Source organism: Neovison vison, chromosome 13, assembly GCF_020171115.1.
Source record: "Neovison vison isolate M4711 chromosome 13, ASM_NN_V1, whole genome shotgun sequence".
Taxonomy (NCBI): domain Eukaryota; kingdom Metazoa; phylum Chordata; class Mammalia; order Carnivora; family Mustelidae; genus Neogale; species Neogale vison.
In genome coordinates this window covers 63586038-63598555 of record NC_058103.1, presented here as the reverse complement: position 1 = coordinate 63598555, position 12518 = coordinate 63586038, and the positions used below count along the sequence as shown (strand labels likewise).

At 42.5% G+C, this 12518-nt stretch overlaps 1 protein-coding gene across 1 annotated transcript in view; it reads right to left on the bottom strand.

Annotated features, from left to right (window-relative positions):
* Positions 1–940: 940 nt before the first annotated feature.
* Positions 941–12518, bottom strand: part of EGLN3 (egl-9 family hypoxia inducible factor 3) — a 28040-nt gene continuing 16462 nt past the window's right edge. The window contains exons 2-5 of the mRNA XM_044230359.1: positions 7830–7949; positions 5884–6020; positions 3814–3887; positions 941–2648 (exon numbers count right to left, since the gene is read on the bottom strand). Of these exons, the coding sequence (XP_044086294.1) occupies positions 2617–2648; positions 3814–3887; positions 5884–6020; positions 7830–7949 (363 nt within the window). The 3' untranslated portion in view covers positions 941–2616. The remainder of the gene's footprint in view (positions 2649–3813; positions 3888–5883; positions 6021–7829; positions 7950–12518) is intronic.

Here is a 12518-nt window from a genome sequence, read left to right as displayed (position 1 = left end):
GAATGGGTAATTCATGATTCAGACAGCCCAGCATTTAATTGGTATTAACTACTCTACTAAAGATCTATTTAATGCACTTAGGTAAGACTTTTTATTTCCATGAAATTGGATCTTTGGTTCAAAATTGAATCTCCTGCCAAGGACTCTGCACTTTTTAGGTGATGTAACACTGAGGTGGGCTCTTAACATTTCATTGCCAGGAATATAAAGAAAATTGATCAGATTATTTGCCAAATAATGTTTCTTTGTCGGGGCTGAGTCCTCCCCTAAGTGGGCTGTCAAAGAGAAAAGCAAAAAGCAGACGCTATTACAGTTTTATTTTCTAGGTTCAACCTTCCAGGGCTCAGAGTCAACCCTGAGAAAAATCAGTGCATTAAAAATTGATTTGTTATTTAGTCTATTCGCTTATAGGACTTTTGTCTGAAAGGAATAAGCAAGGCCCAAGAGGTCAGATCTTTGGGCAAGTCAAAATAATGTCTCAAGTGAAAGATACAAGACATACTATTGGAATGATACAACATTCCTTCAGAATCTTGTCACAAGCACCCTCATGACATCAAGAACCACAGGAAAAACTTGATTACAATTCAATGGCATATAAAATTCCTGGTGAACAACATTCTTTCTTTCTCTCTTACTGAAGTGTCTCAAAATTGTTTCAAAGGAGGGATGTACTCTGTCCTATCTGAAGCTGTTCTGAGGTTCCTCCTGAACTCCCAAGCTGTTTTAGGGCAGAATTTTTCGTTGTTCTGTTTTTAGATTCCTAGTTGTCAAAGACCGATTCCAATAGGGAAACAGATACAGAATGACACTATGACCAAAACTTCCTAATACTCTTAGCCTCAATCTGTAAGTCAATGAGAGAGAGAGGTATATAAAAACTTCCAGCAGTCCCTTTTTTCCCCAGAGATGGAGGAAATGAATCAAACCATGAATACGCTAAGGTAGGAAAGCAAGTTTATTCAATAAAGTATTTACTGAGCCCTTAACGTGCCAGGCACTATTTTAGGTGCTGGGAGTACATTCCGTTGATTAAAAACATAAAAAATCCCTGTCTTCATTGTGCTTACACTCTAGAGAAAGAAAACGAGACAATAAACATAATAAATAAGTAAATTACATAGGAAGTTAGAAGGTGATAAGCACTATGAAAAAAATAGAGCAGTTGTGAGAATGAAGACAAGTCTTATCTGGGAACTTTCCATTTCCAGAAATGGGGAGTGTGGGGGGAGAAAGCTTCTTTCTTGGAAAGTATATGTATCTATAAATGACAAAAGAATATACTTCTGGCTCTTTCATGTTCACGGGATTTGTATGCAAGAAATTAATGGGAGTTAAAAACATGAGAATGGAATTGAAAACTAGGAAGACTAACTTTCATAAAATAGGTGCACAATTCAGGATTCTTGAGACAGTGGGACCTATGCTCACTGCAATAGTAGGACCTTCCCCATTTCTGGTATATTCCATAGTTCTGGACATACTGCCAACCACAGTGGATCTGAGAGTCAATTCTGTTGAAGAAAGGCTACTAGGGACAGAAAATAGCCTTCTGGGATTTTTTCCTTTTTTTCATTTTCCTTTTTAAAACACAACACCCCATTTTTTCTTATTTTCTCATTCTGTTAAACAAGAAGGGTGAGCTCATTAAAAAGGAAAACTGGAATGCAGGAGCGCCTACATTTCCAACCCCACCGCCATTCTCAGACAATCCAAGATGCACACAGGTTTCCAGTGTATTAGCAGACCCACATCTTTTGATACCAGCTCCCAAAGGCTGTTGCCTCTGCACTACCTACCAAGTGGGTTCTTTTCCCCTTTGCTTGAAATTCAAATTCCATTTCAACAAAGTAACCCAAACAACTAAGGTCTAGTTTTTGCTTTTGGGGAATTAGGTTCTCAACTAACAAATGAAAACAAAAAATAGATGGTAGATCACCTTTGACCAGAAAACTCTATTTTCAGCAAAATGGGGCACAGGCAGCAAATCCAGGTTACAGGACCAGGAAAAAGAGAGTGTCCACCCACAGGATACTTCTAAATTGATGACAATGACAGCAGCTCTTTCTAGAGGTAATAATGTCATTAGGTTGTGATAATTCTCCAGAACCCCCCCCCCCAAAAAAAGCCCGGGATTAAGAATATCTGGAAACTGTTCAGATGACACAAATTTCTGTTTCCTGCTGTTAAGGCTTCATGAATGCCTCTCGGCATCTGTCGCCATTTTGTTTTTCTTTGCAAACCTCCTCCTTTCAAACCAGGAAGTGTACATAAAGTGCAAGTAAGAGTCGTTCCCTTGCCCATGCTTCCAGGATCTTATGTTGGTAGCCAGTATTATGAAATCTATCAGTTCAACCGCTGGCCAGCTAGGTCATCCGCAGGTATTTCTGGAGTTAGCAAATGAGTTCATCTGGCAAAGAGAGTGTCTGAAGGTGGATGCAGTCTTGGCAAGAAAACACAAAGTACCATACGTAAGACAGGGATGTGAATGACGCAAGCAGTAGGGGGGCTTCTTGTCACCGAGTCACGGAAGAGGCCTTCTTTGGATCTCAACTCTTCAAGAGACAGAAGGAACCATTACCAAAATGAATGAGGCCAGCAGATTTCAGAGCACAGTCAGTCCTCAGTGAGGGCAGATTCAGTTTTCCCTGAGTTGGGGACAGAAGAGAAAATGAAGAGGGTAAGGAGCCAGATCTAATGAGTTTAATGCCACAAATGGCATCAAAAAAGCCTCCAGTGAACACCTCCCATTTTATAATCCAAAGCTGAGCATGATGCCCACCCCCATAGGACTTAGCACAATGTGTTTTCTTTGGTACCAAATGGGTAATAGGCAATGCTACACATATCTTTATTTCAATCTTTGATTAACTTCTCTTTATTAATATGCCAATGACCACTGTAAGTCTTCGAGAGAAGGACACAGCATGTAACATTTCCCACGTTTAGGGGTCCAGAAGTTTTCCCTTCGCAAACCAACATGGCGAGACCACTAGCGGGATGTTTCAGTATGACATATTTTGGGAATGCTGCCTTATAGCTAGAGGCAGGACAGGAATGGTGTTAACACTGGAAAGGACATATTCAGTTTATATTACGTGAGTGTCTGTAGACACAGTTACGGTCCCACACCAATATAATACATTAACCATTCTAGCTGGGCTCCATTGTATCCCCTATGCAATGTGCCAAAATCATGGGCCAAACTGAATGTTATGTTTGATGGGTGAACACTAATGAGAGAAAGTTAACTATTTACTGTCACACAATCAGTGGACATTCATAGGGGAGGTCCTTTGCATTTTTTTCTGATTTTTCCAGCACAGCTAAGGCCAGGGTTTCAGGATTTAGCCCACCAAGATGTCCTTACTTATGAAGCTAAGCCCCAGTCAAGACCAAACAGAATATAGCTGACCCTTGAACAATGTGGGTGTGAACTGTATGGGTCCACTTCTACACATGTATTTTTCGATAAATACAGCGCAGCAGTGTATTTTCTCTTCCTAATGATTTTCTTAATAGCATTCTTTTCACTAGCTTACTTTATTCTAATACAGCATATAACATATAGAACATATAAAATATGTGTTGATTGAACGGTTTATATTTAAGGTTTCCTGTCAACAGGAAGCAATTATTAGTTAAGTGTTGGAGAGTCCAAAGGTATATGAAGATTATTGGAGAGAGGGTCAGCACCCCTAATCCCACGCTCATTATTCAAGGGTCAAGTATTTATTAGAATACATAGACAAATGTTAAATAAAAGTCACAGACTGACCCCATTAAAAGTCACAGAAAAATTTAAACACCTACTCGTTAAATTCCTGAATTTCTTTTTGGCTTCTGCCCTTTCTTCAGCATCAAAGTACCAAACGGTCATAGCATATCTGTGAAAGATAAGCAGATATAAGAAAAGAAGTTTAGAAATACTACCAAAAAAATAAAAAATACTTATTATAAATCTCACATCAGTGATTCATAAAGCCAACATTTAAAGTTCTCCCTATTATTAGAAGTTCAGCCCAATTTTAATTTATAAAATAAACGTCTCTGGTTTCAATTCTATTTAAATGTAAAAAAACACGAAAGGAATTCCAAGTATGAAGAAAGCATTATCCTGAGCAATGGGAATTCAAATGATCTTTGTGAATAAATCTGCCTCTTTCTCAAGGAGCTCAGACTCTCATAGGGGAGACAAACAATTCAACGAATAATGTAACGGGTCAAGATGATCTACACAGAAAGGACTAGAAGGGAGTCTTTTTTTTTTTTAAGATTATTTATTTATTTATTTATTTGACAGAGAGAGAGAGAGAGAGACAGCAAGAGAGAGAGAACACAAGCGGGGGGAGAGGGAAAAGCAGGCTTCCTGCTGAGCAGGAAGCCCGATGTAGGGCTCCATCCCAGGACCCTGGGTCCATGACCTGAGCCCGAGCCAAAGGCAGGTGCTTAACTGAGCTACCCAGGCACCCCAAAGGGAGTCATTCTGCTCAAGACTTGAGAGACCCAAGCTAGTGGGGGGGGGGACATGGAGAAGAGGAGGTGACAGATGCATAAAGCTTTGAAGAGCAACTTATTTAAACAACAGGACACTTAAACTCTTTCGACCTGCTTTCTTTGGTTTTGGATACTGAGGCAAGGATGCAACAGAATAATGATGCCCTCAAGCTTTCTATTGTGTTTCCACTAATTTGTTTTATCCCATCTATGGGATAGACTGTAATAGAAATCATTTCATGCATGAGTTTTCAGAAAATTTCATTTTCTAATTATTATTAGCTACTGGAATTCCTATAGCCCTTGATTTCTTTTTCTTTTTTTTCAAGGGCTTCCCATCAACATCTGCTAATGTTTCTCCTGTGACTTGGGTGATCAAGAGATTGGGGAATACCGAGGGAATGCTGGCACAAATGACAGGGCCCAATTATCGTACCCTATTAAACAAGCCACAACCAGGCTCTGGGGGAAGAATCAGCTACCTGCTCACCTAGGGCGCATTCCAATTTGACATTTAATATGCAACACTGTGTGGGGCTCAGATCTGGGATTCCTTGGCAGGGGGGGGACACCTATAAATCTTAAATGCAATTCTAATTTAGTTAGGCTTGTTAAGGTTCAGTCATTATTCTACCGCAGTTGTCTCCTCCTGCCCCCAATTGCGATTCCCAGTTCGGGCTGCATCCCCACAGCACAGGGCCACCGCCTAGTTTACAGCTCCGGCCATAAAACAAAGATAATGAAAGGTATATTCCGAAAGTAAGATTACATCAACAGTTTCTAGACTAATACTAATGACGAACTTGTCATGTTCCCCTGAAAATCTTCTCAGGCTTCAACTCAAGAAGGGGCTTTTAAAAATCCCATTACTGGGACATGATGGGTACACTGGGCCCAAACCAACTTGAAGGGAAGGAAAGGGTAAAAAGAGAAGAAGTCAGAACAAATTCCTCTCTCTTTTCTCAAGGTTCTCTCTCTGTTTGCAATAGGCAACTTATAAATTCATCCAGAGTTCACCATCAGAATTCCTGATATGTGATGACCAAAACTCTCTAGATCTACTTCAAAGTTAGACGGGTTTACGGGAGGAGTAGCAAAGGAGAAAGGGAAAAGCACTATGGGAAATCGAGAATCCACCATGCTCACCTAATGGAAAATTATTTGTTATTAGTTCCAGCTGACATTATGGAAAACAATATGTTAATAGTTCCAGCTGACCTAAGGAATCTAGTTTCCCTTTCAACTGTGATCACCTCCAAACAGGTTAGCTATCAGCCTTGGAGAGCGGTTGGTCCTTCGTATACATGGACATGAGTTTAGAGACTTCTCTGGGAACTGGGTTTTATACAGAAGTTTCTCAGGAGGCATCATGGCTCTGGCTATTACCTGGTCGCATAAGAAGGCTGGACTTCATGCGGGTTCCGGCGGTCCGACCAGAAGAACAAGAGTCTGTCAAAAATGGGCTCCACATCCGCTATGAATGACTTCCCTTCCGGAAATATCCGCAAGACCCCTCCGTGTAGCTGAGGGCCACAAAGAAGATGGATTATTTCCTAGCCTCACACATAATTAACTACCAATAGTATTTCAGCCTCATCTGGAGACAATGCCATCTTCCAACCTCCAGTCCGGGAGTGCATTACTCCCAAAATTCTCCACAGCCTTACACCTTGTATTTCGTTTTATTTCCAACTCAGCTAGTCATCTCTCCTTATTATCCACCTCACATGGAATGAAACCTTCCCACCCCCAGTCATGAAACCCCTGGACACAAAATGGAGTGCTATTAGGTCCAATCACCCAAAACGATCAGCATCTGAGTGTTTTTGACCTACAAAAACCCACTGGAAATTTCATAGGGTTCCATCTAATATTAAGAACGTCCTAGGACAGTCATCACACATAACATCCCCTTCAATTAGAATTTACAGCTTTCTTTTGAACTGCTCAAGCGCCTATGTGATCTCAGCAGCTGAAGTCCATGTTCTTTTTTCTGAACTCCGACTACCTTATCTACACTTTTTAGGACATGCATCACTCTCTTCCTTGGATTTCTTCTTAAAAATATGTACACCCATGGGGCACCTGGGTGGCTCATGGGCTAAGGCCTCTGCTTTCGGCTTGGGTCATGGTCCCAGGGTCCTGGGATCGAGCCCCACATCGGGCTCTCTGCTCGGCAGGGAGCCTGCTCCCCCCACCCCACCGCTGCTGCCTGCCTCTCTGCCTACTTGTGATCTCTATCTATGTACACCCGAACGCCTGCTGGGATAACCATATCAAGGTAGAATCCAGGCCCCACACATCAATGTTTCTGCATAGCACAAGGCCTGGCATTAACAGGCACTCATGTATTTGTTGCATGATTTCATACTTCGTGATTTTTTATCACTGACCTGATAACTTTACTCTCTTGCCTATAACACTACCTTTTAAAGATTTTAAAAGACAACTAAGGGATGTATTCCAGTCATGTTACTACAGAGGGGAAGAGACATGTGACTCACTGGTTTCCCAGGTTTTGTTTCCCTGACACCAGATAAAATATCCTTGTGCTTCAGGATGACCAGTATCTGCCCCAATGAACAGGAAATGGAGATGCAGAAGGTTCAAAAGCCAAATGAGCTTGAAAAGTTCTCTGACTTCTCAGACTCCTAAATCATCCTTAGTTTCGGAAAGCATACAAATTCCAGACAAACGTCCGTAAGCGTGGAACCAGACTTCCTATCTGTATCTATCTATATGTTCAAAAATATAAAAATAAGCCAGAATGCCTCTGACACTCACAAACCATGGTGAGCCATGGCAAGCAGCCACCAATGAGACGGGTCACCCCGAGAGGGCTGTGTGGGAAATCTCACTTGGGCCGGTTTTATATCCTACAGTTAGTTCTATTTTTATGGACTCTGTCAATGTTGCTGCTGGAAGGAAAAAGTATGTATCTTATTGTGCACTGAAAGTCCTATCAGCTCTGGTTTAGGCAAAAAAAAAAAAAAAAAAAAAAAATTGATTCCCCATTCCTGAAATAGTAAATTACCTTCTTCCTATCAACCACCCTTCCCATAACCTAATAATGACCCTCTCCTACTGCCCCCCCACCCTACAGACCCCCACCCCTCCCGATTAACTTCACATCCATTATTTTCATCTGGTCAATTTAAGTACTAACACCACAGTAGGAGACAAAAAGGAAATGGTTAAAAAAACAACAACAAACAAGGAAATGGTGAAGTAGAAAAGAGTCATCCATGGGAATCATGAACTCCTCTAAGTCATCTGAATTTTTTCCCTAGAGTTCTCTAGCCCCGCGCGCTACTCCCTTTATTCCACTGTACCTTGGCATCCCAATTCTTGTTCAGATAGTAGATGCAGGTGATGCAGCGGCCATCGCCATTGGGGTTGTCCACATGTCGAACATAACCCGTCCCATTTCCTGGATAGCAAGCCACCATTGCCTGTGGAGACATCCCAAGAAAGCCGGTTAACAAAGCTGAGACACCTTCTCCCACTGGGGAACAGCAGAGTAATGAAATCTCTTTGGGTGCTATGTGACATTACAGGCAGCCGTGGGCTCCTTAACTGCATGGACAGTACATAAATCGAGATCCTTCGTCATGTAGGATTAACAGCCAAGTCATACCTTATGGCTCAGCCCCAGTGGAAAATGGTTCAGCAATATTCCCACAGTCCTAAAATATTTTAGACAGTAACCCAGCTACAGCATCATGAGGATACCCTTCTTTTCTCTAATCCTCCTCTTTGAAAAAGCAGGTTCTGGGCTCCCATCCTAGACCCACAAAATCAGACCACTAGATAATGGAGTTTAGGAATTATACGTTATAAGAAGTGCTCCTGAATCACCAAATCTCACCAAATCACCCGCTGTCTTAGAATAATGGCTAAAGATCCTGGCCTTGACAAAGAAACAGGAACCAATCACAACGAAGGAAAAGATCAGGCCTGCTCAATAAAATGATTAGGACAGAAAAAAGAGGGAAGGGTCAGTCGGAAGGAAGGAAGCTGTGCCCCAATTTGTTACCACAGGCAGCGTAATCAGGTCCAATTCATAGATGAAGCCACAGAAACATCAGAGTATGTTTCTCAATGCTTGTCTTCTTGCCTACTGATAACTATCACATCAGACAGAGAAGTTCTTCTCTTCCTTTGCCCAGGCACTACCTCTATCAGCCAGGCGGAGGAATAAAGTAGAAAGCCATACCAAGAAATCCTACTAAAAATTACTATTAGAGAATTACTATTATGCAGGTACCAAACCTCTAATTGATCCATGGGAAGATTACGGCAAGGAGTAGAAACAATGGGCAAAGCGCAGAAACTAGTTCTCTTCACAGGATACTGCCTTTATTCCTAAAATATTTTCATCGGGATGAGACATATGCAGGGAAGATACTGGCACTGGCAACATAAGATGAGGAAAGGGATATTTTTCCTATTTTATTGGCTGATGCCTTCTTAGTGCCTAACACAGTGCCTGCCACATGGAAGGTGTCTGTTTAAAATGTGATTAAGTAAATAAATTAGCAAATGGCTCTGTCCTCTACAGAGTAAGTTTACATTCTACCTAGATCAACAGAGGTTTCTGTCATCTTATTTTAAGGATTTATGTGTCTTAGAGAGAGAGCACAAGTAGGGGAAAGGAGCAGAGGAAGAGAAAGAGAGAATCTCAAGCAGACTCCCTGCTGAGCATGGAGCCCAACATGGGGCTCGATCCCAAGACCCTGAGATCAAGACCTGAACCAAAAATCAAGAGTCAGATGCTTTACCAACTGAGGCACCCAGGTGCCCCAAGATTTCTGCTATTTTTTAATTTTTTCTAAGATTTTATTTATTTAGTTGAGACACAGAGAGCATGAAAGACAGCATGAGCAGGGAGAAAGGGAGAAGCAGATTCCCCTGCTGAGCAGGGCGCCCAAAACAGGGCTCGATCCCACACCCTGAGATCATGACCTAAGCGGAAAGCAGACGCTGACTGACTGAGCCACCCAGCTGCCCCAAGATTTCCATCATTTTAAAAACCTATCCTCAAAATACATGTACTGATCAGTTGGTATTGTCCCTCATAAAGGCAGGGCTGTTTTGCTGGTAAAATGATCAGTCAGGTAGAGGTCCAAATTAATGCACGAGCGGCTCAATGAATCAGCTTCCATGCTGTGGCTGCCAAGTCACCGTGAGCAGTAGCATGAAAACACGAACAAAGAGTGTCACTTTAAAGGCATCACACACGCTGCATATACTAGAAGAGTAAGGCTCAACAGTAACTTGGCTTTACAATGACCTTAACACTGAAACCACCTATCCCTCATGCACCTATCGATCCCCGTATCCTGCCTTTGACCATCTACAATGTTGATGCAATGTCATATCTTGGAGCTGACGTGAGGCTGTTGGCCTGAACCTCATCCAGAAAGTGGAGTTCTGAGGCCACTGCAATCAAGATTTAACAAATGATGGTACCATCAAGCAAAGGACGGCTTGGAGAAAGCTGACCGGTAGCAGGCAGAAATGATGGGCCTGGCTGGGAAGAAGAGATAAATGAAGTCACCTATAATGACTAGGGAATTACTCATCCCTGGAAGCAGCTATTAGGATTATAAGAGCCACCACTGAGCCAATAATGAAAGTCACTTAAGCCACAAACAATTATAGGCAAGATTCCCTACCATCTCAGCCTCTCCCCACTGTGAAGCCCTGAAAAGAAGCAGCTTTCCGTCAATGCTATATCATCTTATATTCTTAAACAGCCCTAATCTACGGAAAAGGTCAGTGGTCTGGATGCCTGCCATCTGGTTCACTCAGCAACTAATTATGTGATCCCAGGCTTAGTTTCTTTTCTAGAAGGAGGGGCACAGGTTGGAGGGCCTCTGAAGGTCTGAGACTCCAGCTAAGCAGCAACCCTAGAAGGAGCGCCGGGGTTCTTCAGGGTGTTACGAAACACCTGTCTACCTCAGAATGCAGTCTCCAGTAAATACTGAAAAAAGTATACAATAGTACCTCCTTTACAAATATTTGCATCCATAAAACATAGACACACAGAAAAAGAGCTAGACCCTCCCAGGGACTTATTAGGACAAAACCCCTAAGTGTCAGCAGAGAATCTGATTGCTTAGGGAAGGGGAGCAGAGGGAATTTTTCTGGCCAGAGCAAATCTTCGCCCTCTCTCCTGCTTTCTGAAGCCACAGCATCAAGTCTGAAACAATGGAAGGAAATTATTGTGGGCCTCAGTGGGCCTGTCGAAACGACACAGGCCAATTTTATCAGTTTTTTCTGGACATGAGCCACAGGCGATAGGTCTTGGCTTGGGCATGCTCCCAGCTATTTGGTCTCTGATACAGTCTCGAACCAGGAGGTAAGGATGTCCTGAGAAGCAAAGCTCCGTTCAACAACTGGGCATGCATTTCTGGGCCAACTTGTGCACGGGACAGAAACAAACCCAGGAAACAGACTGGTTCCACTGCAGGCGATCTAAGTCTCATCGACGCTGGGAAGGGATTTATAACGTATAAAGGCAGAGAACGATTCGGAATAGTAAAAACGGGGCCAGAGCACTTGAATTATCACAGGATCAACATGCCAAGCAGTAACACTGGTACTAACCAGGATGACTCATTAATGGCAGACTCTTTATTTGCCAAAACTTCCTGACTAGATTGATACCTGAAATTTATAGAACTTTAGTGACATGTTAGCGTGGCCCACAGTAGTCCATACAATACAGCCCTAGATTTGCATTCTTGGATGTGCAAATGAATCCCGTGTTCCCTTATGCATTCATCATTTCTTCCTCCAACCCCACTGTGCCCCACAACAACCCACCACCACCACCACCACCCCTGGAAGCCTTTCCAGAGCTCTGTAGCAGAAGGAAATGAGTGCAGGGGTGAAACCCTCCCAGGCCGGCTTTAGGACCAGAGACAGGTGCTCCAGACATCTGGGTGGCCACATTCAGGCCGGGACACACATTGTCTACTCAGCAGTGACGATCATTTTAGATCCCTAGGTGGAAAGGTGATACATCTGCCCCATCCAACCTCTGATTAGACTAACCACTTCCTCAGGAATGACCTAGATTTTTAGAGAAACATACTTCACATAGCTCATGACTTTGGAGTCAGAGTCACTAGTATGACTTGGTCTTAAACAGGTTATAAAGTGGCCTTTTACGTAAAATTGAATGTAGCACATCAAAATATTAATCAACTCATTTTATTCATAAAATTTGCAATCAATATGAATCCACTGTAAAAAAATGTGTCAAGAATAGCATAACTTCAAAGCTGCCTGGCTGAGTGACCTTCAAGCCTGTATTTTGGTCCACTGCCAAATGCTAGACCCCTCTCATTGCTAGACAGAAATACCAGTCAGTCTTTGTAAGGATTTGCTTTCAATTATGAATGCCCTTGAGCACACGCATACATGGAATAAAATGCAACCAAAGTACAGGATAACCTGTACTTTACCTCTTCCTACCTCAGTTTTCTCATCTGTAAAATGGGCTTATGAGGACTGAAGGAGTTAAGCCCTGTAAAATGCTGAGCTCAAGGCCTGGCATACACTAAACGCTGCTTCTTTCACTATATATTTAGCTATTCCCCTCAGCCAGGGCTTCTGAGTATCTCCCCTTCAAGGATCAGATTCTACTTAAGTACTCTGCAGCTTCAAATCCAGGACTGGCTGACTCAAATAGCTTTGGTGCTTCCAAGTAACAGAAATGACTGAAGCTAATCAGGAATATAATGTGTGACCTCCGGAATGTGTGCTCTGCTGCCTACAACCAGGAAATCTGCAGGTCTTAGCAACGGAGGCCCAGTGTTCCAAATCTACAGATTTTAGGAGACACACGAGCAACCGAAGCAGATCTGCGTATAAACTCTCTTGAATGGTTTTTATCCCAATTTTTTAATCAAGGTCACAAAAAATTACATCAGGCTGTACTCTGAGGTCGCCATCTGTGGTCTCCTAAGAAGTCAAGCTACTCTGGGACAGCTCCTGAGCTCCAGGGGGGC